The 27,660-nt window shown below is 48.6% G+C and overlaps 1 protein-coding gene across 3 annotated transcripts in view; it reads right to left on the minus strand.

The window, feature by feature from the left end:
• The window catches only part of TMEM135 (transmembrane protein 135), a 188,052-nt gene that overhangs the window by 140,109 nt on the left and 20,283 nt on the right, over positions 1-27,660 (minus strand). For 2 of the 3 annotated variants that reach the window (XM_029047761.1, XM_029047760.1), the window contains exons 3-4: positions 27,449-27,541; positions 5,208-5,241 (exon numbers count right to left, since the gene is read on the minus strand). In XM_029047761.1, coding sequence (XP_028903594.1) covers positions 5,208-5,241; positions 27,449-27,541 — 127 coding nt within the window. The remainder of the gene's footprint in view (positions 1-5,207; positions 5,242-27,448; positions 27,542-27,660) is intronic. The other variant, XM_029047762.2, reaches the window with a different exon arrangement.

The raw sequence follows: 27,660 nt of genomic DNA on the forward strand, positions 1-27,660 counted from the left end.
TACTGTACATCACCTTGACTCTGTTTATTTGCTATTGTTTTAATGAGATGTTCTTCCCCTTGATTCTATTTATTGCCATTGTTCCTGTCCGTCTCCCCCGATTAGACCGTAAGCCCATCAAAGGGCAGGGACTGTTTCTATCTGTTACCGATTTGTCCATTCCAAGCGCTTAATACAGTGCTCTGCACATAGTAAGCGCTCAATAAATACTATTGAATGAATGAACTGTACTCTCCCAAGCACTTAATACAGTGCTCGGGACGCAGTAAGCACTCAACCAATACCACTGATTGACCGATCTCTTCGTCTGTCGTCGCGGCCGGTTTTCACGAGTGAAATGAACGAGGTCGGCTTAATCGCGAAAAAAGTCAGCATGGCCACGGTCACACTGAGCTAGAGAGAAAACGATCCAACTGGAGAAAATGAGGGTTGCCATTTTAAAATTACTTTCATCACTCAACGGGGCAAAATAAACGTCCGCTATTACCCACCCATTTCGGCAACACCGCCGAGAACGGGGGCCCTACTGTCTACTGAAATTGACTAAGAGGTTAAACCCAACCTAAAAGCCCAAGATGAGGAAATTAAATTCACGAGAGAAAGCGCTCGAGAACTATTTTTCTATAATCGCCGTTGCTCGTGGCTGTGACCGTTAAGGCCAAAGTTTCTCAGTAATCGATTCCACATTTATTTAATTAAATAACCAAGCCGTTCATTAGGATAAAAGGGGGGTCCCCCCCCCCATCCCTACAGCTCCCCTGCAATTAGTGTCTTGCAGTTCAGTTCGCTCTTGTCTAACCTTCGGTTTTGTTCGTCAAGATTCATTTGCAGAAACCACATAAATACTTGAAACTACCCCACTTGGGTTCCCAGGTGGGGTGGGGAACCAGCAATCAAAAGGAGTATTTATTGAGCGCCTAGAGGGTGGAGAGCACTGTACTGAGCACTTGGGAGAGTGCAATAGTTAGGAGACATGGCCCATGCGTTAAGGGAGCTTAGAGGCTAGCTGGAGAAAGGCCCGGTGATGCCTAGAGGAATGGGATGGGCCAGTGTAATCACTTCACACCCCCCGCCATCTCAACAGTTCCACTGTGGGCAGGGAACATATCTACCACCTCTGCTATATTGTACTCTCCCCAAGCGATTAGTGTTCTGCACACAGTTATTCTTTTTTTTCCCCCCAAGACCCCCAACAAAACATGAATAACCGATTTGAAAACTGAGTGACAAAAATAGAAAAAATTACGCTTCAGATCCCCTTCCACCGGCCGAGGGAAATTCGTTGCGAACTTTGGAAAGAAAGCGCTTCGCGTCACCTGTAAATCTTACTTAAAAACTCCAGTGCAGATCCTTTGACTTAAAGCACCACTGTGTTTGCATTAGGGGGGCACTGTTTTAGAGATTTAGAATAAAACGATGATAAAAGGAGGAGTGCTGAAACATGAATATTTTTCCAAGACAACTCCATGACCGAGAGAGAAAAATGTCAGAGTACCATTTTCTGCCGATCGGGTCAAATCAAATTCAAGCACAGGCTTCATTAAGCGTCGTGTTTGGCCTCGTGGCGGAGGTAATTGGAAGTAATACGTGATGGCTATTGAAATGTTGAAACTTTAGGTCATTGCCTCACCCACACAATAAATATTTCCAGATGATTTTTAAAAGGAGAATTCACGTGACCTCGCATCCTGCCATTGTCTTCGGTTTTAAGGCATTTACGGTTACGGAGTTCGATCCTGGCAGCTGGTGTCTCGTAGGCTGACGTGGCTAATCGAGTCTGGCGCGTTCGCCCCGGGACTCTTCATGCATCGCGGAAAGCGAGACGTCTGGGGACGGACAGGGAAAAATGCTCCCCCCTCAGTCTCGCGCTGGTTCTGTGGTGCCTCGGGGCCGTTCGGCTTTTTCTCGGCCTACGCTACGGCAATTCCGGGGGCCGAAAACCTTTTCGTGTTGAACGTTTAAAATCGGTTTCGTTTTTCCTTCGGGAAGAAGGTAAATTGGACAGTTATGGAAACGGCAGTGAGTGTCGCGGACAGTGATATCGGGGGCAGGGATGCTGAACATACAGTTGCCCAGCTCAATACCCCATTAAACCACTGGGCCAGTTCAACAGGCCAAGCGCGCCATTAAAATGGCGGTGACGGCAGGGGTCGGGGAACTCCCATATAAGCCGAGCAATCCTGTCAGGCCTGATCAAGTCAGGCAGATACTACGACTACTACTACTAATAATAATAATAATGTTGGTATTTGTTAAGCGCTTACTATGTGCCGAGCACCGTTCTAAGCACTGGGGTAGACCTAGGGGAATCAGGTCGTCCCACGTGGGGCTCACAGTCTTAATCCCCATTTTACAGATGAGGGAACTGAGGCCCAGAGAAGTGAAGTGACTCGCCCACAGTCACACAGCCGACAAGTGGCAGAGCTGGGATTCGAACTCATGAGTCCTGACTCCAAAGCCCGGGCTCTTTCCACTGAGCCACGTACTAATAACAATAATAAAAGCAATAATTACCGAGGTATTTGTTAAGCCTTTACTATGTGCCAAACACTGTACTAAGCACTGGGTTAGATACAATATGAGCTGATTGGACCCATTCCCTGTTCCACATGGGGCTCCCAGTCAAAGGCGGAGGGAAAACAGGTATCTCGCCCCCGTTTCCCAGATGAGGAAACCGAGGCCCGGAAGACAAGGGACTTGCCCAAGGTCACACATCAGGCATGTGGAGGATCTGGGATTCGTGTTCAGGTCTCCTGTTTCCCAGGCCCATGCTCTCTCTACTAGGCTTCACTGCTCCTCCCAACCTGATAATCCCGTCCCCTGACTGGAAGTGAAGCCTATTCCACCCAGCAGTAACGTCGTCATCATCAGTCATATTTCCCGAGCGTCTACCATGGGCGGAACGCTGTACTAAGCGCTTGGGAGAGTATAATACAGCAGAGCTCGTAGGCGCGTTCCCTGGCCACAGCCAGTCGTGCTAGCCTTATTACAATTGTTCATTCATTCAACAGTATTTATTGAGCGCTTACTATGGGCAGAGCACTCTACTAAGCGCTTGGAACACACAATCCGGCAACAGATAGAGACAATCCCTGCCCAATAATGGGCTCACAGCCTAAACGGGGGAGACAGACAGCAAAGCAGAACTGAACAAAACAAAACAAGACAACATCATCAAGATAAACAGAATCATGGAGCTACACACCTCATTAACAAAATAAATAGGGTAATAAATAATATATACAAATAAGCACAGTGCTGAGGGGAGGGGAAGGGGGAAGAGCAGAGGGTGGGAGAGGGCCAGTTAGTCTGTTATTTCTACCCTGTATGTCTTTCTTCCCCCGACCCGCCCCCCCCCGTTAGATCGAAAAATCCCCTGGGGCTCAAGTACTAGGTTGGAATCAGTTTTCATGCATTTCTCCCCAGTGCTTTAATTCAGGGCTTTACACATCACGAATGCTTAATAAATGCTGTTTCTACTATTACTATCAGCGTTACTATTCTACCACCACCGATGCGGGTCCGAGAACAAGGCTAGATTGAGAAACACGGTAGCCCATTACACCACGGATTTCCCTCCTGGCCTGGAAATGACAAATTTTAGTAAAAATGGTCTAAAGTCATATAGAGAGCCAGATAACTCACAATAATACCTAGGGGAGCTATCTGTCCTACAAGTTGTTAATGCGGTTCTAATGACTTGATCGATTCTTCGGCGCCTTTTTCCAACACCAACGGAACCGCGGCTTTGGCGGTGACCATTTTGAAGACATGAATGCACTCTTTGCTCTTCTTCACCCTTCCAGTTCGGTAACAGCTCCCATTTTCCCCACCCCGAATATCCCTCAGGATCAGATTTCCCCTTCTGCTTCAAATTGTAATTTGGAGTCTTCTTTAATCCCACATTATCCTCTGAGGATCATATTCAAAACATTACCCCCCAGACATTACATTTCCATTTTAGCCTCCAACTCAGGGAATCCAAAATAGATTTTGAAAAGATTCTACCCGTCTGAATCCCCTTCACCACCGACGGCTATCGAACCGTCTCTAAGGGTACGATGAAGCGTCGATTCACGAACTGCAACTGGTTCTCGACCCGACCCCGTCCATTCTTAAAATCGGATTCGGCAAATACCTTTTCTCGGACCGTTACCCAGGCTTCCGATTTCAGAGCCAACGGGTTCATCAACCTAACGATGCCCTGTGGTCGGCTGGAGCTGCACTGTCTGGCCAAAATAATTCTTTCCAAAGAACAGGTCCTTGTTTTCGGTAGAACGTTCCCCAGTTCCCTCATTACATCCTGGCCAAAGCGCAGAGTGAAAACACTATTTGTTCAGTTGGCATTTCACGTAAACAGTTATCAAGGCCAATATTTTTCGAACTATTACCTCGCCAGATCAGTCACCTGGGCTGGGCTTTTCCCTTAAAACAAACACTGTCGGCTAACTAAACAAGCCTTTGCCCCTTCAAATTAAGTGAACGCGTCTAGAGTTTTGCATCCCGACCTGTTCTGATTACCACGTACATCCGTGGCTGCGTGAGCACGACGACACGGTAAAGGGCGGGAGAGGGACAGAACTTCCATTCAGTCACTGAGCGCTTAGCTGCGTGCTGCGAATCTTGGGGAGAGTACGCTACAATAGAGTCGGTAGATACGATCCCTGCTCTCAAGCCGCTTGTCCTAAAATCACTTTCTTTCTTACTCGACTAGTAGCAGAAGAAAGAGTAAACATTAAGCGCTCACCGCGTGTAGAGCGCACTAAGCATTTGGAAGAGAGCACGCAGATGGGGATTAGACACGCTCCCCACGTCTCGGGATTCCTCAAAATCTACGAGACTCACAATCCAAGAGACTCGCCTGCAGTCCAGTAGCTAAATCTGTTGTATCGTACTCTCCCAGGCGCTCAGAACAGGACTCCGCACATAGTAAGCACTCAATAAATACCGTTGATGAAGATGATGAAACTACCACGGGAACAGGAACTTCAGGAGTTTGCACCGAAGATAAATATTAAAAAGGAATGGTGACATGCCATTCACCTAGAAGCCGAAGGGAAGAATCATACAACTTCAAAATCCCCTCTGACCTGACAACTCGGATTTTAAATGATTGCCTTATGTCTGATGAAGGGAGAAAGTACTGCAAGACTTAAGTATTAACAAATTCAAACTAATTGCAAAAATTAGCGTGAAAAGCTCCTTACCAGATTAGCCATATAAATTGTCAGCAGGCCTCTCCTGTGGGGGAGAAAAAAAAAAAACAGAACAAGTTTTAGTATCACTTTTGCTTCATCAGTGCAGATTAATACCAGGTCCAAGAAAACCGAAAAGAACCACACAGGTCTCGAGGCAAGATCCTAGATGCCCCGGAAAAAAGATTCACGGTGTCTTCACAGTTCTGAATTGAGGTTTCTTGGTTTGGTTCCTAAAAGGTTTCCGGAATAATCGTTTCTGGCGATTCATTCGCTAGTAAACGATAGAGCATCTACCGCGAAAGGAGCAGGGTACTAGATGCTCAAGAGAATACAATAAAAGTATCCATCATAATCTCACTGTGTTTCTGTACCTGAAGCACCTTATACGTACATTAGCATTGTAGAGGGAATTGATTTTGCTACGGACTTAGAGATAAACTGAACTGTCGGCCGCTACAGATTCGTTCCCTGTAAAAGACTCTTGAATTGGTTGAGAATTTCTGATGCGGAACCACAATTGCAGACCCACCGAACAATCTTTAGAGCTGAGGCCCTGTAGACAGGAGCCCCCTCCCTCCGTCGTTTTTGTGCTATCTTCCCCTTAACCCTTTATCGTAGAGAGAACAGTTGGCAGCATAATATTGTGTTAACCCATAAATTTTCGAGAATACAACTGTCAGATTGTATTTATTAATTAAGATTCGCCAAAATTAAGACACAGCCCATATCTTTTTTTTTTTTTTTTTAATGTATTTAAGCGTTTACCATATGCCAGGCACCGTGCTGAGCTTTGGGGAAGATACAAGTTAATCAGGTTCGGAGACCGTCCCTGTCCCCACTGCGCTAAACGCACGGTAGAACATAATAACAGCAAGGCATATTCCTGGCACTGAAGAAGCGTCAACCAGTGAAATTTCCTGTGCACTTACTGTGCGCAGAGCACTGTACTAAGCACTTGGAAAGCACAATTCAGCAACAAAGACAATCGCTGCCCTCAACGGGCTCGCAGTCTAGAAGGGGGGAGCCAGACATCAAAACAAGTAAACAGGCGTCAATAGCATCAATAAAAATAGAATTATAGAAATATATACGTCAAAACAAGTAAACGGGCATTAATATAAATGAACAGAATTACAGATATGCACATATATACACAAGCGCTGTGGGGCGTGCGGGGTAGAGCAAAGGGAGTGAGTCGGAGCAACGGGGAAGGGAGGGGAAACGGAGGAAAAGAGAGGCTTAATCTGGGAAGACCTCCTGGAGGAGGTGAGCCTTCAGTAGGGCTTCGAAGGGGGGGAGTGCGACTGGCAGATTTGAGGAGGGAGGACACTCCAGGCCAGAGGCAGGATGTGGGCCAGGGGTCGACGGCGGGAAGGCGAGAAGGAGGCCCAGTGAGGAGGTGAGCGGCAGAGGAGCGGAGTGTGCGGGCTGGGCCGGAGAAGGAGAGAAGGGAGGTGAGGTAAAAAGGGGGCAAGGGGATGAAGAGCTTTGAAGCCAAGAGTGAGGAGCTTTTGCTTGATAAGGACGTTGACAGGCAACCACTGGAGATTTCCCAAGTAATGTTCCACTCAAATTCAACTGAAAGATGCTTAAGACACCACTGGTCTATTCATTATGGCTTATTTCCCGGAAAAAAAACAAAACCCAAACTTTATGGTATAACATTGTGTCACATTCCCAGGAACTCAAATCTAAAAATAGAACAAACGTCGAGTTAGTACCAACAGAAATCCGTTCTGTTATCCTGAGATTGTATGATCAAAAATAGGCTCGGCTGCAATACGAGAACAAGACCGCGACGTTTTTGAGCCAAGTGGGTAAAGAGTATTTATCGCTTTGGTCCTTGCCATTAACCATCAACACGAGAGGGGCTTAATCCCGGCGGATGCCATTTGAGAGGAATTATCGACTACAGTGAGAGTTCCGCTGACGTGTTACAGGAGAAAGGAGCGGATTTCCACTTTCCAAATCGAATCGTCCCATTATATTGTCATTTAAAATCTCCAATCCAGATTGGAAGCTCCTCCCCGTTAGACTGCAAACTCCTTCAAGGGACGGAGCACATCTACTTACTCTACTGTATTCATTCATTCGATCGATAGTATTTATTGAGCGTTTACTATGTGCAGAGCACTGCACTAAGCGCTTGGTAACAGATAGAGACCATCCCCGCCCTTTGACGGGCTTACAGTCTAAGCGGGGGAGACGGACAGACAAGAGCAATAGCAATAAACGGAATCAAGGGGATGAACATCTCATTAAGACGATAGCAAAGAAATAGAATCAAGGTGACGTACAGCTCATTAACAAAATAAACAGGGTAATGAAAATATATACAGTTGAGCGGACGAGTAGGGTGCTGAAGGGAGGGGAAGGGAGAGGGGGAGGAGCAGAGGGAAAGGGGGGAAAAGAGGGCTTAGCTGAGGGGAGGTGGAGGGGGCTCAGAAGAGTGCTCTGCACGCACAGAATAAGTGCTCAATGAATTCCACTGATCAGCAGTAGTCACTTCCCTGGCTAAACCGGGTAAATACGTCCAACAAAAATAGCTTTGCTTTCTATAGAACACCATGCCAGATAAAAACAGTATTTAGGCTTTCCCACCAACAAAATTAGCAGACAATAATCAGTGAGAGAGCATTTTTACAATCTGATTTATGGACTTCTGGCATATCACTCGCGGGTAAGTCTTCTAAATATTTAACCACCTAAGGCGCTTTTCCAAGACCCCTTTCCTCGCGGTCTTGTACTGGCCCCTGACTGGCTCTCGGCGCTCTGGATACCTCTTTCTTTTTTTCCACATTATCCGTTAAGCCCTTACTCTTTAATTTAATGATGGTATTTGTGAAGCGCTGACCGTGTGCGAAGCACTGTTCTAAGCGCTGGGAGGATACGAGGTGATCGGGTGGTCCCACGTGGGCTCACGGTCTTCATCCCCATTTTCCAGATGAGGTAACTGAGGCCCAGAGAAATGAAGTGACTTGCCCAAAGTCACACAGCTGAGAAGTGGCAGAGCCGGGATTCGAACCCACGACCTCTGACTCCCAAGCCCGGGCTCTTTCCACTGAGCCACGCTGCTTCTCTTTACCAGGCACTGTGGTAAATGCTGGGGTAGATAAAAGCTAATCAGTTTGGATACAGTTCCCGTCCCGCGTGGGGCTCACAGTTTTCAACCCCATTTTACAGATGAGGGAAGTGCAGCCCAGAGAAGTGAACCGATTTGCCCAAGGTCCCACAGGAGACGAGTGGTGGAGCCGGGATCGGAACCCAGGTCCTTCTGACGCCCAGGCCCGTGCTCTGCCCGCTAGGCCATGCTGCTTCTCTCTAGCTTACGCTAGAACGGGATAGTCCAACCCTGGCGCAGGCCAGCAATCCCGCACCTGGCTCGAACTTCCACCTCCCCGCCCGAAAGATCGTAGAGGAGGACGCGAACCAAGACCCCTCTGGAAAATTCAACTCCTCCCCGCACCTCCAGAAGAACCTGGATTCCCCAGTCCCCTGCCAGTTTCTAAAGGCGGCGTGCCAGAAAGGCAGTGAAGTGACCCAGCCTCTCCGACCCCTCCCGAAGCTCGGACTGTGTCCAACCTCCCTGATGGAAATAATAATAATGATTATGGTAAGCGCTTACTACGTGCCAGGCAGTGTTCTGGGCGCTGGGGTGGATACAAGGTAATCAGATGGGACACGGCCCCTCTCCCGCATGGGCCTCACGGTCTTAATCCCAATTTTACAGATGAGGTAACCGAGGCAGAGAAGTTAAAATGACTTGCCCAAGGTCACACAGGAGACATGTGGCAGATTAGCTTCTATCTACCCCAGCGCTTAGGACTGCGCCTGACGCACAGGAAGCGCTCAACAGGTAACATAAAGGAAAAACAAACTCAAAGAACCATGGAGAGTCAACTTCCTGCTCGGGTTAGAAATGAACAAATTAGGAGAGAACCAGACGTCTCAGTCCCAACCACGAAACTGAACCTCGACGCTGCTCTCATGCTCTGATCCTGCCCCACGGGAAGCCGGCCACGGAGTTCCACCGGGAATGATAACACGTTCTCCGGAATAAAGACAGACCGGTGTTTAATAGTCCTCCCGCGGCTAAGCTGGATGTTACCAGAGCTTTCCCGCCCAGTTACTCGGATCACGCTTCTTTGTGAAACACATTATTTTCAGCATCCCTGGAAACCACATCAAGGCCCCGTGGGGATCCAGCAGGGATGCGATTAAGGCCCGCCCTCTGTCTACGAGTCGGGAAGGGTTCACGGAGTACGGCGAGTTCTGGGCGAAAATGCTAATACTACTAAATTAAATCCTTTCTTTTTCCTTTTTAACCACAGTAATTGAAGTCTGCGGGGTTGATAATTCCATCAAGAGAGTTACGGTTTCACTTTTAAATGAGGCTTAAAAGGTTTTAAAAATCAGGATCACCACTGTGCTTCAAGGGGCTTGGTGTCCCCTGCTCTCCTCTTGTCTCCAATTCCTTTTGACTGGGGTTCTACCGTTTACAGAAAGCTTTGTGTTCCTCTCAATCAACTCCCTGCTTGCCAGAAAAGAGGGGGTACGGACGACAAGGAGGCAGTCTGCCTCTCCGCAATCAAACACGGCCCCCAGGAGCTTAAGGTTGAGGGAGTTTAGAGTCACGTCGGAACGGAAAAGTAAATAGTTTGGAGGGGAAATTAGGAAAATGGGAGAAATCAGAGTCCAGCATTCTCACGAAAAACGACATGGGGAGCCTGCTAACTTCAACGGACGCTGTGACTCTGCAACACTAACCGGAAGGTGACATACAGGCCGAAATGAAATAAGAATGAAATTAAAAAAAAAGAAATCAAAAAAATCCGAGCATTTCACCAAATCAATTTATCGAGTGCTCACCGTGCGCACGTGTACCAGGTCATTGGGAGAGGACACAAAACACAGCTGATAGACACATTCCCCGCCCACTAGGAACTTACAGTTTTAGAAATGATTCAGTGTTCGGTCAGTGGTATTTACTGCGTATCCGTTGTCTGCGGACCACCGAACATGCCTCGTGTTCTCCTAAGTAGTTAGCGCAGTACTCTGCACACAGTAGGCGCTCAATAAATACGACAATGAATGAGTTAACCGGGCGCTGATCGGTTGGCACTGATTGACTGGGTGAAGCGGGGCTGATGAGTAAAAGGGGGAGAAGGGAAGGAGACCCCTGAAACGGTCGACCACATCTATTGACTCGGCGCTCACAGTGTTCTTGTACCAAGAGAATAAGTAGACGTGATCCCCGCCACAAAGTCAAAGGTCAGGAGTCGCTACTTCCTGCAGAAGGAGACGTGTCATCGATAATATTTATTGGGCATTTCCTGGGGAGGTTTCTGAGGAATGGAGAGACGGAAGCTCCGTCGCATGCCAGAAAGACGATCCGAGGCCGGCCGCCTTGGACGGAGAGGACGACCATACCGCTCGTTGGGACGGTGAGGGTAGGACAGGTCGCCTGTGGAGGCGACCTGACCACTCTGAACGTCGGACAGGTCGGCGTTAGCGAGGAACTGAGGGCCACACCGAGATGGCGGCCTTGTGGGACGGGGAGATGGGCCTCGGGAGAGATGAGGAGTCCGGCTGCAGGCACGCTGAGCTTAAGTTATCGATGGGCCATCGGTGTGGACGTGTCCTGGAGGCAGGAGGAAATGAAAGGCTGCAGTATTTACAATTCACCTGCCGATCAATCACAGGTTGAGCCTCCACCGCGTAACGGCGCGGCACCGAACCGAATGTTCCGACAAGGTAAAGAGCGAGACACAGGAGCTGGCCATTTAATGGCAAGAATGAACCTTCGTTTGTGACGGGAGATTCGTCCGTTGATTTTGCTTCTGGCCTGGAATGTCTTTCCCCTTCATATCTGCCAGGCAATTATTCTCTCCGCCTTCGGAGCTTTAGTGAAGGCACACCTCCTCCAAGAGGCCTTCCCTGACTAAGCCCTCATTTCCTCTTCCCCTCCTCCCTCCGCATCACCCTGTTCTGCTCCCTTTTCTCACCCCCAGGCCCACAGCACTTCTGTCCATATCTGCAATTCATTTATTCATATTAAAGCCTGTCTTCCACTCTAGACTCCTTATGAGCAGGGAACGGGTCCGTTTTACTGTTGTGCTGTACTCTCCCAAGTGCTTAATGCAGAGCTCCGCGCACAGTAAGCGCTCGATAAATCCGACTGATGGATTAGTACAGCGCTTGGCACGTAGTAAGCCCTTCGTAAATACCATACAAGGTAATCGGGTTGGACACAGTCCCCATCCCACATGGGGCTGTCTTAATCTCCACGTTACTGCCGAGGAAACTGAGGCCGAGAGACGTGAAGCGATTTGCCCAAGGTCACCGAGCAAACGCGTGGCAGAGCCGGGATTAGAACCCATATCCTCCGACTCCCGGGTCCGGGATCTTTTCCATCAGATGGTGCTGCCTTCCTTATGAGCCCATCGCCGATCCTCTCCGCCACGTGCTTCTTAAAGGGTGAGCCCCTGAGGAGGGAGTCTCGCCCTCAACCCTGAACCCTTGCCCAGTGCTCAATACACAGTAGGCTCTTCGTGTGGGTGGGGAACACGTCTACCAACTCTCTTATAGCGTACCCTCTCATGCGCCTAGTACAGTGTTCTGTTCCCAGTAAGCGCTCAATAAATACTATTGATCGGTTAATATTTGTACTGCGATCGCCGCGGTCCCTGCGTCTGAACGGATTCGAGGAAAGGGGAAGGTTCACGTGGACTCTCGATCGAATCTCCCTTTTTTTCTTTTCAAATGGCATTTGTTAAACGCTATGTGCCAAGCACTGCACCAAGCACTGGGGCAGATACAAGATACTCACGTCTAAGTCCTACATGGGGCTCACTGTCTTAATCTCCATTTTACAGATGAAATCACTGAGGCACAGAGAAGTGAAGTGACTGTGGGACTGGGAGCTCGACACGGGCAGGGATGTGTCTATTTCTCGCTTTACTGTCTCTCCCAAGCGCTTAGTACAGTGCTTTGCACACAGTAAGAACTCAATAAACATGATTGAATGAATGACTGAATATCCCCCTCAAGACCGTAAGCTCTTCACGGGCAGGGAACGTGCCCGCTAATTCTGCTGTAGTGTGCCCTCCCAAGCGCTCAGCACAGTGCTCCGCACATAGACAGTGCTCAATAAATACCACTGATTGTTTGATTGATCCCGCGGGGTGAGCCGAGCTCCGCCCGGCCCCCGTCCAAGACTTCGGAGCAGCTGGAAAGGGACGGCGCCCAGCCCGCGGCGGAGACAGACCGCGGAGAGGATTGATTTAAGATGTGCTCGGTGCCCGGTTACTGGGGGGAGGACTACCGAATTCAATCGCTCCGGAGCGAAAATCTGGATTCAAACTACACATGGCTTTAATATAGTACCGTTTACGTTCCCGATGAAAATGCAGGTGGCAAGTCGCCCAAAAATGCGGCCACGTATTCTGAAGGGACAAATAGCGTTTATTAAGTTGCGTGTTATGGGGTATTCTGTCATGGCTACCTTACTTTATTGGTCTCACATGGGTGGGTGCCTTCATTTCGTATGCCGTAATTAAAAACTCCCTCTCCTTAATTTAAATGAAGGGGATCACAAGAAGGCACGGTGAGAATTGGGAGCGGGGAAAAGGACTTGTTTCATTCCTGACAGATTTCGGTTACCTTAAGGAAAATCAGAGTTCTTTAAAAAAAAAAATAAAATAAGGGGGTGGAGGGAGTCAGAAGGGAAGTTAGCTTGGGCTCTGGTTTTACGGACAACACGGCTAAGAAGCTAAAAATAACAGCCTCGAATGATTCTTCGGACAGGATTCGTGGTTTTGGAAAAACAGGAAGAACTTTCCTCCCACCCCCCGCACCACTCCCTGTCCCCACCTTCTCCCCCCCACAACCTCACTATAAAATATACCACTTAATAAATGACACACTAAATCAAACACGTAAATCGCAAATAGCTCAACCATGAAATAATCAAATCAAGACATTTTCTTCCCAACAGCAGTGAGACACCAGATACCAAGAAACCCAACAATTCTAGATTTAAAACGGCGATTGGTTCCCTGAAATAACAAAAGCGCTACAGTTGATGTTTAGGTTATAGTTAATCTCTCACACCCACCAATTTCCTACTGACAGCTGGAGTCCACAGTTAAACCCTGGTGCAAAAGTTCACTTAAAGAAACAAGAGCCACTAGGTTTTCAAAATAGGGAGGGCCAACACCTCAGACTTAAGCCGGGACCGTCGGGTCGGAGCAAAAGCAGCCAACGAGAGCTTGGGACTGTCCCGATTCTTAGAATTTCACTTCAGTGCTGCGAAGCCATCCGTCTTCAGTCACTCTTGCCCCGTAGGAGACTGAAAATCCGCATTTCTAAAATTCGCAGGGCCAGGCGGAGGAGCGACGACAGTGTACACTGACTGCGGCTGTATCATCTTCCACCGGCTCGGGTCCACGCAACGGCCCGGTGGACGTTGGTCTGCACGCGGTCTGGTGGAAACGGCTTGGGCCCGGGTTCTAGTCCCCGTTCTGCCGTCGCCCTGCTGCCTGACCTCGGGCAAGTCGCGGAACCTCCCTGGGCCTTGATTCCCCCCGTCGTAAACGAGGAAACGGATGGGGAGCCCTGTAGGGGCCGGCAACTGGGTTCATTCATTCATTAGCATCGAGCGCTCGCAGTGCGTGGAGCATCCTACTAAGCGATTGGGAGAGTACCACACAACAATAAACAGACACAGTCCCTGCCCACGACAAGCTTACGCTCTACACTCTAAACTACCTTGTATTTACCCTGGAGCAAAGCACACCGCTTGGCCCACGGTAAATGCTTAATGCCACGATCGTTACAAATCCTATACGACAAGGAGATAACGTGTAAAACCGGAGTTATTAAAGGGTGCTGTTATAATGGGTGATATAATGAGTCTCCTGTTGGGAGTGATGGACAAGTCGATGTCTCCACCGTAACCTGGGACCCAAACAGCTAGAGGCGGCAGGAACTGATAGCATTAGCAAAGGGTTGGGAGTCAGGAGACTCGAATTCTAATCCCGGTTCCTCCCCCGCCTTTCGGGGTGACCTCGGTTAGGTGAGTTAGCTTCTCCCGGCCTCGGTATCCTCACTCGATAAATAGGAATAATATGGTCCGATCGCAAGACGAGATCACCGATTTGACAGCACTTTGGGAAAAAGCGGTTGGGGGAAAAAGGGAAAATATCTACCAACTCTTTTGGCCGGGGTAGATACAAGTTAATAGGGTCGGACACAATCCCTGTCCCACATGGGGCTCAGTGCCTGAATTCCCCTTTTATAGACTGTGAGCCCCAAGTGAGACGGGGACTGGGGCTTACAGTCTATAAAATGGGAATTGAGACTACGAGCCCCATGTGGGACAGGGATTGTGTCCAACACGACTACATTCGCTCAATCGTATTTATTGAGCACTTTACTGGGTGCAGGGCACAGTATGGGAAAGTACGATACAACAATAAACGGTGACATTCCCTGCCCACAGTGAGCGACAGTGTATCTGTACCCCAGGGCTTAGGACAGTGCCTGGCACTTAAATACCATAAAATAAAAAATGCCACTGCAAGGCAATATATGAGAAAATATCACGGGTTCGGAGAACTGAACGGACTTTGCTAGATCATGAGATCCTTAAGAGGGGTCGGACTCGCCTCTAGACTGTAAGCTCATAGTGGGCAGGGAATGCGTCCGTTTATTATTATTTTGTACTCTCCCAAGCCTTTAGTAAAGTGCTCTGCCCACAGTACGCGCTCAACAAATACAACTGAGTGTCAAGGTCTGAACTTCCCCTTCTAGACTGTGAGCCCGCCGTGGGCAGGGATTGGCTCTCTCTATTGCTGAATTGTACTTTCCACTTAGTACAGTGCTCTGCATACAGTAAGCGCTCAATAAACATGAATGAATGAATGCCTGGACCCTCTCCGGCCCGAAACCCGACCCGACTCCCCAGATTCGGAGCCCAGCCTGCACGAATCCAAGTCGTGCAAGATTTCTTGGCGTGGGCTGAGCAAGCTTTGAAGGCAGGTGGCCCCGCAACCGCCGGCGGAGCCCTTGGCGTGATCCCTTGGCGGGCTCCGCGGCCTGGGACGGGCAACGGGGTCAACTCCAATTAGACGGTCCCCTTGGTTTCGGGCCTCCAGTGGGTGGGAAGCCTCGTCAAAATTTCAGGAAGCTTTTAAGGATGTTTTCGCTCTGTCGCTCACTCCCTCACCCACAGGAACACCGACAGCAGGAAGGGGAAAGAGAAGTGGTGAACCCCCTTCCCTCGGCTCGGACCCAACTTCACCCTGCCCGGCCCTTACGGTCGGGGCCACCGGCGCCTCCGTCTCAGCCGAGCGGCGTCCAATCTGCCCTCTGTCATTTCCCTGTCTCCCACCTTCAGAGCCTGCTCCGGTGTTGAAAAGCTCTTCTTCTACCCGCCTGAACACTCCAGTCAAAAGTAGTAAGTGCTTCGGATTCTCTTTAAAGAAAAGACACAGATCCTGCTCTCGAGGAGTCTACCGTTGGAATTTATAGAAAACCTTCGCCTACGAAATCTCACGGTATTTTAACATCAGCCCCTCAAAATTGGGGGCAGGTTCATCACTATGTGGACAGCTGACGAGTCTTGAAAAAATCACAAGAAGCCCGAGGGAGCACGTGCATGCGGATTTCCTATTTCTCTGTCGGATATTATAAGGGGATTTAAAAGGTCGAACGTTCAGAACAAACAAGGGGAGACATCAAAACGTGAAATGCTTTCAAGAAAAGTATTTTTTGCGGGAGGTAATTAAGAACCAAATCCCTTTTTGTGCACGCTGAAAAGACGGCGGCAAAATAAGGGGATAGAAAGCGAAAAAGGATGACACGGGTGGACAGATTCTTCCCCTCTCAAAAACGATGGCATCTCTGTTCAAAACGAGCCTCGGGCGGAGAGGAACTGTCTGTCGGTGGCGGGCACGGCGTCACTCACGTTCCCGCTGAGGCCCAGAGCGTAATGGCTGAGTAGGCGGGGACGGGAGCGGGCACACGGCGAAGTGCACGCGTGGTCGTGCCCCACGTTTGCCAGCTCTAGAACCAACTGGGACCAGAGGCAGCGTGGATTAGTGGAAAGAGCACAAGCCTGGAAGCCAGAGGACCTGGGTTCTAATCCTGACTCCACCACATATTAGCTGTTCGATGGTGGGCAAGTCACTTCACTTCTCTGTGCTCCCTCATTTGCAAAATGGGGGTTCAATACCTGCGCCCCCTCCTATTTAGACTGTGAGCCCCGTGTGGGACCTGATTATCTTGCATCAACTCCAGCTCTCAGTGCTTGACACCGAAAAGCCTCTTAACAAACTGTACGTTCCAAGAGCTTAGTAATAATAATAATAATAATGTTGGTATTTGTTAAGCGCTTACTATGTGCCGAGCACCGTTCTAAGCGCTGGGGTAGACACAGGGGAATCAGGTCGTCCCCCGTGGGGCTCACAGTCTCAATCCCCATTTTACAGATGCGGGAACTGAGGCACAGAGAAGTGAAGTGACTTGCCCACAGTCACACAGCCGACAAGGGGCAGAGCTGGGATTCGAACTCATGAGCCCTGACTCCAAAGCCCGTGCTCTTTCCACTGAGCCACGCTGCTTCTCCTAGTACAGTGCTCTGCACATAGTAAGCGCTCAATAAATACGACTGAATGAACAAAAGCACAATTATTACTATTATTATTAGAACAAATGTCTCCTGATTCCCAGAGCGGGGCTCTCCTACCGCTGCGACTCTCCTACAGCCCTCTCGACTGTACGTTCCCTGTGGGCGGGAATTTCATCTCAATTTCATCGTACTCTCCCAAGTGCTTAGCAGAGTGCTCCGCATGCAGCAAGCGCTTCAATAAATACCACCGACTGATTGACCGATTTATCTACGGGCTGATTCTTTCAGCATTTATACAGCGCTTCACCCTGCCAAAACCCCTGAAGACACAAAGCTTCTTTTTTTTACAACTTTAAGAGGCAGGTTGAAATTCTTCATCTAAAATGAAAAGCCCGTAGGACTTGCCCGTTAACGCTACAGCCAAGAAAGCCAGTCCCGTCCCCAAGGGAACAGCCGATTCACCAGATCACGTTGCTATTTTGTTTAAAACTCCCTTGAGGACCCATATTGAAGAAACAATTACGGATGTGCACAAAATCCATTTTTTAAGACAATGTATTCGTTGCCCACTCCTCATGCCCGACCCCCTCAGCCCCCTCCCTGCCCCCACAGAGGCCTTCAACTGAAACACTGTTGTTGAAACTTGGCCTAGAGCTAAATTTTTACAACCAAATTACAAAACCTCATGTTCGGGGCTTTATTACTGCAGCAGTAACAACACAACCTTAACTCTAGCAAGGAGACAGGCGCCGCTATAATGTTAACTGCCAATATGTAAACATTAATTCGGCCTTCGGAGCAATTGGGCAGAACAGGGGCGAGGGTGAGGGGGGGGCCTAAAAAAAACAAGTAGAAAAAAGGTCCCCTTCACAGTGACTTGAGAATTGTACTCGAATTATTGGCCGTTTTATGTTACAATATGATCTGCTGTCATTAAATGAGTAGTGTATAAATTATATAAGCAACCATTGAAAAGCACCGGGTTTGCGTCTAATTGGATAAAAAAAAAAACTGGAAATTTCTGCAAGGTTCAATCCTTGCATGCACAGAGTCTTCGTTTTCCTACCTACAGAATTGTAATTCAATTTGCTATCCACATTCTAAGCGGTGCCCTAATACCGGTGAAGGAAATTAACTTATTATTACATAATAGGTACAGTCACTTTTGGTAATAAGGAACAGGGAGGTCAGAGAAATGAAATCCACGAAGGATCCCAAGACCTTCACTTCGGCATTTGGTTCCCACCTTCCTGCCCAGGGTTAGTCCCAGGCCCCTTCATAAGTGCCAAAATGGATTCAATCAAATTACGCTTGGAAAATCAAGGAAATAAAATGGCCCCCAAATAAAAGGGAGCTTGGATTATCCGTCTGATCCCCAAATGATTAGCTCCTGAATCTTCTATTATATCACTGTGTTCTAGAGCACCGTTATCCTGGAGAAGGGAAGTTTAGCCTTGTCCAGATTTCTTCTCAGAGATGTAGTGAGAGTGGGGTAAATTTTCTTAAAAATGGGTTTAGGCATTTACTAAGGGGAAGCCTTTTTTGTTTCGTTTTGTTTTTTAATGGTATTTTTTTTAAGTGCTTACAATGTGTCAGGCACTGTACTAAACACTGGGGTAGATAGAAGGAAATTCGGGTCCATGTCCCCATGGGGCTCACAGTCAATCCCCACTTTAGGGTCACTGAGGCACAGAGAAGTTAAATGACTTGCCCAAGGTCACACGGCGGACAAGTGGGGAAACCGGGATTAGAACCCAGTTAGGACAAGTTAGGAGTAAATAAGGAAGTCGACCAAAATTGACTTTATGCCAAAAAAAAAAAAAAAAAACCCTCACATATGGAACAAGTTACTAAGTAGGGAAGCCAAATGATGCTAACAACACAGAGGCAGTTCAAGGACACCTAGATTTATTTCTGGAGTGGGAAAGAAATGGGGGCGGTGACGGGGGAAACAGGATTAAGATCATTTTTGAACGGTAGGTAGGTAAGACTGAACCACCGTGCCCTCCCCCAAAACATTTTAGAAAAATCTTGCTTGTAGGACTTGCAATTTAAGCCACCAAATTGAAGCCACCGCCGGGCCTCCCAAAAAACCTCGAACCAGAAACGGGATTTACTGTACAGTGTTGACAGTGCAGGGGGGGAAGGGAACTAGGTTCTACGGGGAGAACGCAACCCTAAATATTTATAATCTAAATTAAACGCAGGCCGTGCATCCGTTCCGACAGCTCAACTCGGTCTGTTGCAGTTCTCGGCAGAGGCCCGCAGGCTTCCCGTTCGCCGGCCAGATTCCGTTCGGTAGCCGAGGCCCACCTCTCCTTTGCGTTTCTCGGGGAAGGGCTCTGCGTCGTATCTGGGTTGCCGGTCCGGGCTTTGTAGTCAGACTATAAAAAGGGGGCTTCGAGTCCATTAAGGTAATCTGTGCACGAAGCAGTTCAGGGACGACTTCAAGAACGGCAACTCGCTTGACGGGATGGGATGAAATGGTTTATGTCAAACCGGATTAGTTTCTCCCGCCCCGGGGCCCTGGGCCGGGGGGCTTCAGCTCACCGGTTGAGAAAGTTGAGATGCTGAAACCTGGGGGAGGGTTTTTTCCCTTCCCTTGGGATGGGGAGAGGGGGGGGACGTTCGGAGGAGAGGGGCGAGATGGAAAAATGAGGGACCAGCTGGAAATCTGTGGGTTCGCGGCTGACGATGACTTGAAGTAAACCGTACCGAACCCGGAGACCCCCAACCCGCTGAGGCCCGGCCTTGGCGGTGGGAGGAAAAGGAAGGGGGCAGTCGGCCCAGAAAGGAAGGTGAGTCCCCAAGACACCCACCTTGTGTGAGGACTAATAATAATCGGGCTGTTAAGTGCTTACCGTGTGCCAGGCACTCTCCTGAGCGCTGGGGTGAATACGAGCAAATTGGGTTGGACACAGTCCCTGTCCCACGAGGGGCTCGGTCTCAATCCCCAAGCTTAATGCATAATGCATAATGCATAGCACAATTATTATTATTACTCTTAGTTTTAGCCCGCAGCCTCAGTATTCTAAAAAGCACTGCTGGTTCGATCGGGCACAGGCAAGTTTCTGCTAGGTATCGATGGCATTTATTGAGAACTTACCGTGTGCAGAGCACTGTGCTAAGCACTTGGGAGAGCACAGTATAACAGAGTTGGAAGATACGGTCCCTGCCCACAACAGTCTTTGGGGACATAGCAGGCCCAACATTCCTTTCCAACCCGATAATAAACCCTGCAGATCAGGCTGCAATCTACTTTTTGAATTCCTGTGAAATTGGCGGTCTGGCTTTCTTCGTTGTTTTCTTTATGGTATTTGTTAAAGGACTTACTGTGCGTCAAACACTGTACTAAGTGCCGGGGTAGATTCAAACTAATCAGGATGGACACACAGTCCGTGTCCCCACACGGTGCTCACTGCCTTAATCCCCATTTTACAGATGAGGTCACTGAGGCCCAGAGAAGTTAGGTGACTCGCCCAAAGTCACAGAGCAGACAAGGGACAGAGCCAGAATTAGAACCCAGGCCCTTCTGGCTCCCAAGCCTGTGTTCTATGCAGCAGAGCGCGCTGTTTCTCACTCAGTTGTGCGGCCAGCTTTCCTTGAGCGTGAGGGCCATGTTGCTGCCAGAGCTCACGGTGAGGAGAATCTGCACTGTGGCACCCACCCGTTCCGACTCACTTCTTTCCGACGGCGTTCCCTAATTCCCCACCAGCGTTCTAACCAAAACCGGCGGAGGTCGGCGGGGGAGGGGGAGAGAGGTGTGGAACGGTACTCTGTCAGAGCGCTGGATAACCGCTCCGATCAGCCAGCTCTCAACGACGCTCTGCGGTCAAACTCAAAAGGCTGTCCGTGTGGGAGATGGGCTCCGTAAACACGAACACGTGAACGCCTGGTTAGCCCCCGCCCCTTCCCGATCATCTCTAGAGATCGGAAGGGAGAGCGTCCTGGTCCCCTAATAAGAGAAGCCCCAAGTTTTCGTAGGTAACTTGATTAACAAATATCTCGCTCTTGAATTCAGACACTGGATAAGGAGGCAACACAAATAAATGCTCATGAGGATCCCAGAATAGAATGGCCACTTGGGAAAAGATTATGCCATTAAGCATGCTGTTCCCAGCTGCTACGTGAAACTTAGAGCCGGAAGTACGCGTATTTTTTCGCATATTTCTATTTTGTCAATTTACACAGCCACCTTACCAGATGCACTGATTAGCCCTTTCCGCTAGTTAGCACCGACAACAAAAAGTCATTTAAGAATGAACGCAGGTAAACTCAAGCAAATGCTCGCCAAGGGAAGTCCTCCCTGAAAAATAACTCCGGGAAAAGAAAAATGATGGAGAATTGGAAAGTAACCATTGTACCCAGACTCGGGCAGTAAAGTCTAGGATTTAAAATAGAAGTTTAACTGAGGAAATGCGCACGTCCACATAATCCAGTCTCAAACACAGCCACTTCAAAATTTCTTGACAGAGTTCTCCCTGGAGAGAGAGGAAAAGTCTAAAAGTTTAACTCTTTGTTTGGTCCCTCAAATTTGAAGAGTCCTTCCAAAGTACAAGTAGCCCAAACCAAGGGATCTACAAGGGAAATGAGAATTCACTTTGAGGGTAAAAACAAAAAAATTATACTGCAAGGGTAAGAATTTAACACTTGCCCTGTCTAAGGCCCTGTTCATTACTTGAGGGCAACACGGAGCACTGAAAATGTGGTTTAAAAAACATTTTTCACAGCATGACGACTCAAGATTCCACCTCATTTATCCTTTGTACTAGCGGTCCCAGATGGCAAACAATCCTATGAGGGTGAAAAGAGAACCATTTTCTGATCTGGAAGAACCTTAAAAGCCATTTTTCCTTCTATACGGAACTCGCTAAAGGGACTCCGGAAGGGCTCAACGAATGGGGAAAGAAAAGCGGACTCAAACCCGCCGAAGATTTACTTCAACCTCTCCGACATCGCTGTGACTGTACCCCACCGGATCTTTACCCCAAGGGGTGAAAGATGACTTCCTGATCGTTTACGACTACAAATTTCCTACTAGCTGAAGGTGTCCTGTTGTTCAAATAACCCCCACTCCTTTCCTTTCCTTCCTGCTCAAATCCTTAGCGCTTACAGGTATCTCTCTGTTCAGCTGCCAGCGTTGAATATATGCTCATTACGCATTTGTCACTGTAGATCATCTCATTCTATTTCTCTCTGGTATCTGGTGAAAGCCAACGGGCCAAACACCTGCCAAAGCAGCAAGCAGAATTCAATTTGGGCCTTGGGTGGCGTTGGGTGTCAAGGAGACTAGAGACTCATGTCAGACCACCATTCTCTCCACCTTCCAAGCATTATTAGGATCACGACTCCTTCCCCGATTAAGCCTTCTTTCCCCCCGGCTCGATCTCCCTTCTGCCTCGTCTCCACGCCTGAATCTGTCCTCTTTGAACCATCGATATTTGCCCCGCTCCTAACCCCACAGCACTGAGGTACATATCTTTAAATCAGATATCATAAATTACTCATTTATTCCTATTAATGTCGGCCTCCCCCTCTAGACCGTACGCCCATTATGGGCAGGGCACTTGCCAGCTGATTCTGCTGTACTGCACTCTCCCAAGTGCTTAGTACAGTGCTCTGCACCTAGTAAGCACTCAATAAATACCATTGATTGACTGATGCCTAGAAAATCCCGAGCCCCAGAGGTCTCCTCCCAGCCCCAGCAAGCCCACGTGCCCCACTAGTAAACCAGAGGCAGAGAAATAATAACGGTGGTATTTGTTAAGCGCTTACTATGTGCAGAGCACTGTTTTAAACGCCGGGGGAGATACAGGGTCATCAGGTTGCCCCACGTGAGGCTCACGGTCTTCATCCCCATTTGACAGATGAGATCACTGAGGCCCAGAGAAGTGAGGCCACTTGCCCGCAGTCACCCAGCCGACGAGTGGCAGAGCCGGGATCCGAACCCATGACCTCTGACTCCCGAGCCCGGGCTCTTTCCACTGTGCCACGCGTCTTCTCGCCATCATCTTGCCGCATTAAGTACTGTCTGGATGAGGTGGGAAAGTGAGCGGTGATCGGCATCGAGTAGGTACTTAATACTATTATTATTATTGTTAGTGTTATTACAATCACCCCTACTTAAATACTATTATAATTATTACTGTTATTCCGATCACCCCTAGAAGACGGGGTTGACATTTTCTGAGAGGGGGCACTTCTCAAGGTCAGCCACCAAGTGACGGCAAAGAGCTGCCCTGAGGCGCGACATCGAGGATGAATCGCCTGCTGCTCTATCTGAAAACGCTCAACACGTTTTACATTCAACGCGGCTCTGCTTTTTACCCAGACTCGAAATTCACCGCGCGGTGGAGCGCGGGACACCCGGCAGGCCGGCAGCAGAGTCAGGACTTTGGGCTTCTCGACTGCCAAGTCCCCTGCTCTTTTCACGAGGTCAAAAACCCCTTTGCCTCACGGAAAGAGCGCCGGCCTGGGAGTCGGAGGACCTGAGTTCTAATCCTGGATCCGTCCGCTGTCTGCTGCGTGACCTCAGGCAAGCCATTTAACTTCCCTGGGCCTCAGTCACCTCAGGGGGGATTCAAACCGTCAGCCCCACGCGGGACGGGGACCGCGTCCAACCTGATCGGCCTGCGCCTACCCCGGCGGCCAGAGCAGTGCCCGGCACGGAGTAAGCGCTTAATAAATACCATAAAAAGGGGAGGAGAGCGGGGAGGCCGCGAATATCAGGTCAAGAATGTGCAAGGCGCTGGACTGCTCCCAGCCAAGCTCACGATCCCATCAGGTTGTCGAGGGCCGAACACGACCTAGGCAGATCAGCCGACCATTCCTATTTCCTGGACACGCCTCATCTTCACGGAACGGTTAGCACGAGACGGGGACCGGGGACCTCGGACCCGGAGGGGCAATAAACCTCGAGGAGTAAAATGTAGCAGGGCCTCTCCATCTGCCGACATGACCCCGGATGTCATTTTGTAGGGAACCGGCTAGGTCGGAAGGTTATTATCTCCCCCTCCTAGAGTCGAAACGAATAGAATAGTTAACAAATCATCTCCTCAGAGACCGCTCAAGGCAGAGAAGATAAACAGAACCGAGTCTAAGAGAAAGCCACGCTGATAAAGGAGGGCGGTTTTTTTACGGTACTTGTTCAACACCGGACCGGGCCCTGGGGTAGACGCGAGACAATCAGGTTGGACACGGTCCCTTTCTCGCTCATAGTCCGAGGCAGAGGGGAGAGGATCTAATCCCCCATTTTACCGATGAGGTAGCTGAGGCCCAGAGGAGTTGGGCGATTTGCCCACGGTCACGCAGCGCACAAGTGGAGGAGTTGGGATTAGAGGCTCTTCCCATTGGGCCGCGCTGCTTCTAGGCTCATGTAGGGGCTTTAGAAAGGAAGGCCATACGCCACTTCGGAAAGGCTGGGGGGAAGAGAGACCAATAACGTCCATTCAAATCGTCAGGAAAATGAAAATCTGCCATCCTGGAAAGACTGAGGGAGATACCCCTAAATAACAATCCACTTTCAAATGTCGGTTTGATACCGTTCATAGTCAAGGTCAGTAGGAACGCTCAAAAATAAAAAATAGGAGCCGCTGCTTCAATCTTGCATTCGGGAACACTTCTTTTTTTAATCGCCATTTGGCCGGAAACTCCACCCCGCCAATATTTTCTCACGCTGTGAGATATTTCATTCACCCATTCATTCAGCGTGGCTCAGTGGAAAGAGCCCGGGCTTGGGAGTCAGAGGTCATGGCTCTGCCACTTGTCAGCTGTGTGACTGCGGGCAAGTCACTTCACTTCTCTGGGCCTCAATTACCTCATCTGTAAAATGGGGATGAAGACTGGGAGCCTCACGTGGGACAACCTGATGACCCTGTATCTACTCCACAAAGTAAGCGCTTAACAAATACCAACATTATTATTATTATTCATTCAATCGTATTTACTGAGCGCTTAGAGTGTGCAAAATACCGTACTAAGCGTTTGGGAGATTCCAGTGTAACAATAAACAGACACACTCCCTGCCCACAACAAGAGTAGTGGTAGTCGCTCGTGCATTTTTCATCTTCTTGCAAATATACATATGAATCTGAGTTTTTAAAAAAATGGGTAAAACGGCCCTTGCGCTACAACCAAAAATCAAAAATGATTATCACGGAGGTATCGCGAGACACCTTACCTACAACTGGCCTGGGATTCTCTGAAATTCTTCCAAAAGGCATGTATTCTACCAGATTTCCTGCGGGAAGCTACATCACCATCAGTGACTTCAGCTCCAAAAGGGCCAAGGAGATCACGACGCAAATGGGCGGGTTCCCCGATGAATGACTCTCATAAGTAAAGTATTGCAGATATCGGTAGACAATTCTTTAAAATATGACGTATAGAAGGAAAAATTGGGTTTTTCATTCTTTTTCAACACAAACAGCTACACCAAAGGGGTGCACCTTAAAGAGTCACAGTACTCTGTGAGAAGCAGCGTGGCTCAGTGGAAAGAGCCCGGGCTTTGGAGTCAGAGGTCATGGGTTTGAATCCCAGCTCTGCCACTTGTCAGCTGTGTGACTGTGGGCAAGTCACTTGACTTCCCTGTGCCTCGGTTACCGCATCTGTCAAATGGGGATGAAGACCGTGAGCCCCGCCTGGGACAACCTGATTCCCTTGTGTCTACCCCAGCGCTTAGAACAGTGCTCTGCGCATAGTAAGCGCTTAACAAATACCAACATTATTATTACTCTGTACATAGCAGGTGTTGTACAGAGCAAAAAACTGTAGCGTTTTCCAAAAATAAGCCAAAAATATGACCCTCAGAAACTCAAACTGCTTTCCTTATGGTGAAATAACCGTAGATGGTTGAATGGAGAAATATTTTCACCTGTGACAAAACTCCCCTAAACTCTTTTACCACTTCATTCATGGTATGTAGTGAGTGTTTACTGTGTGTGCAGAGCACTGTACTAAGAGTTTAGGAGAGTACCAATACACTAGAGTTACCTGCTCACAGTGAGTTTAGAGACCTTCAAAGTTCCCAAAAGGTAAAGAGCAACTTTAAACCGTATTTTCTGCTTCACCATTCTCTTTGTAAAACACCGAGCAAAACAATGTACGAAAAGCATTCAACACCAAATGGAAAATCGTTTCTATTACAAGTAAAACAAAAACCGAAAATGCCTTCAGTCAAACTGCAAAAGGGAGGTTGGCTTGTTTATTTTTTGAATGGTAGGTTAAGTGCTTACCGTGGGCCAGGCACGCCGCTAAGCTCAAGGACAGATTCCTGATAACCAGGTCTGCCGCAATCCTTTTCCTAAATAGGGCTCCCAGCCCTCAATCCCCATTTTAAAGCTGAGGAAACTGAGGCCCAGCGAAGTGAAGTGACTTGCCCAAGGTCCCACAGCAGACAGGCAGCGGGATTAGGACCCAGTTGCTTCTGACTCCCAAGACGGTGCCCTGACCATCAGGCCGCGCTGCTTCTCATTGAGCAGCCACTGAGACCGTGAGCTCCCTGGTGCTGAGGGACTTGGGTCTGCTTCTGCTCTCCCAAGTGCCTAACACAGTGCTTAACACGCCTTAGGTGCTCAATAAATACCACCGGTTGACCGATGGACCGAGGGGCACAGTTCAATCTGTACTAAAAGCTTGACTGCTGAGGCAGCACCCACAGGACTGTATTTATTTATACCTTCCCTCGGCACTTTTCTATATATGTTTATTCAATTGTATGTTCAATTTGGATTTTTTTGTCTCCATCTCGTTATACTGAAAGCTTCTTTTGAGCCGAAACACGTAGAAACAGTAGTGCCAAATGGAAAGAGCTCGGGCCGAGAGTCAGAGGACCTGGGTTCTAATCCCGGGTATGACCTGGGCCAAGTCATTTCACTTATCTGTACCTCAGTTAGAGAAGCAGCGTGGCTCAGCGGAAAGAGCCCGGGCTTTGGAGTCAGAGGTCATGAGTTCGAATCCCAGCTCTGCCACTTGTCAGCTGTGTGACTGTGGGCAAGTCACTTAACTTCTCTGGGCCTCAGTGACCTCATCTGTAAAATGGGGATTAAGACTGTGAGCCCCACGTGGGACACCCTGATTCCCCTGTGTCTACCCCAGCGCTTAGAACAGTGCTCGGCACATAGTAAGCGCTTAACAAATACCAACGTTATTATTATTAGTTACCTAATCTGTAAAATGTGGATTAAGACTATAAGCCCCATGTAGGGCATAGACTGTGTCCAACCTTGTATTTATCTCAGCACTTCGTGTTGGCATACAATAAATGCTTAAGAAAAACCATTAAAAAGAAAAAAAACAGGGACTGTCCAACTGGATTGTCTTATATCTACCCCAGTGCTTAGTACAGTGCTTAACAAAAAATAAAAAAAGGACGTCTCGTCTTTGTTTTACTCCCAAGTTCTTAAGACTGCATTCAATAAACACTACCATGACAACCGAAGGGTTTTAGGGAAATTAGTGATGTGACAGAGCAATACTTGATCCCCCTCAAAAAATTAGTTTTCCCCGTAGGGGGGAGAAAACAGCACAAGGAGACTGTGAACCACTCGGAGAGAGGAAATAAAGACAGACCGGAAGCACAGCTGCTGTTAAAGTCAACCGAGAGGAATGCTAAACATACCTGCTTTTCCTTTCGATCAGAATGGCCACGTAAGACGCTGGGAGAGCGGCTCCAAAGCCAGGACTCCAGGAGTAGAATTTTCCAAGGATCCTTCTGAAAGACAAATCAAATTTTTTTTTTCCTCTCGGAAACCCACCTGAGCAGCCGGGTCCCTCCGACCGGTGCCCAGCGTGTGTACTTGGGAAGCTTTTAATTCCACCGATCCAACCCTT

This window comes from Ornithorhynchus anatinus, chromosome 20 (genome assembly GCF_004115215.2).
Source record: "Ornithorhynchus anatinus isolate Pmale09 chromosome 20, mOrnAna1.pri.v4, whole genome shotgun sequence".
Lineage (NCBI taxonomy): Eukaryota > Metazoa > Chordata > Mammalia > Monotremata > Ornithorhynchidae > Ornithorhynchus > Ornithorhynchus anatinus.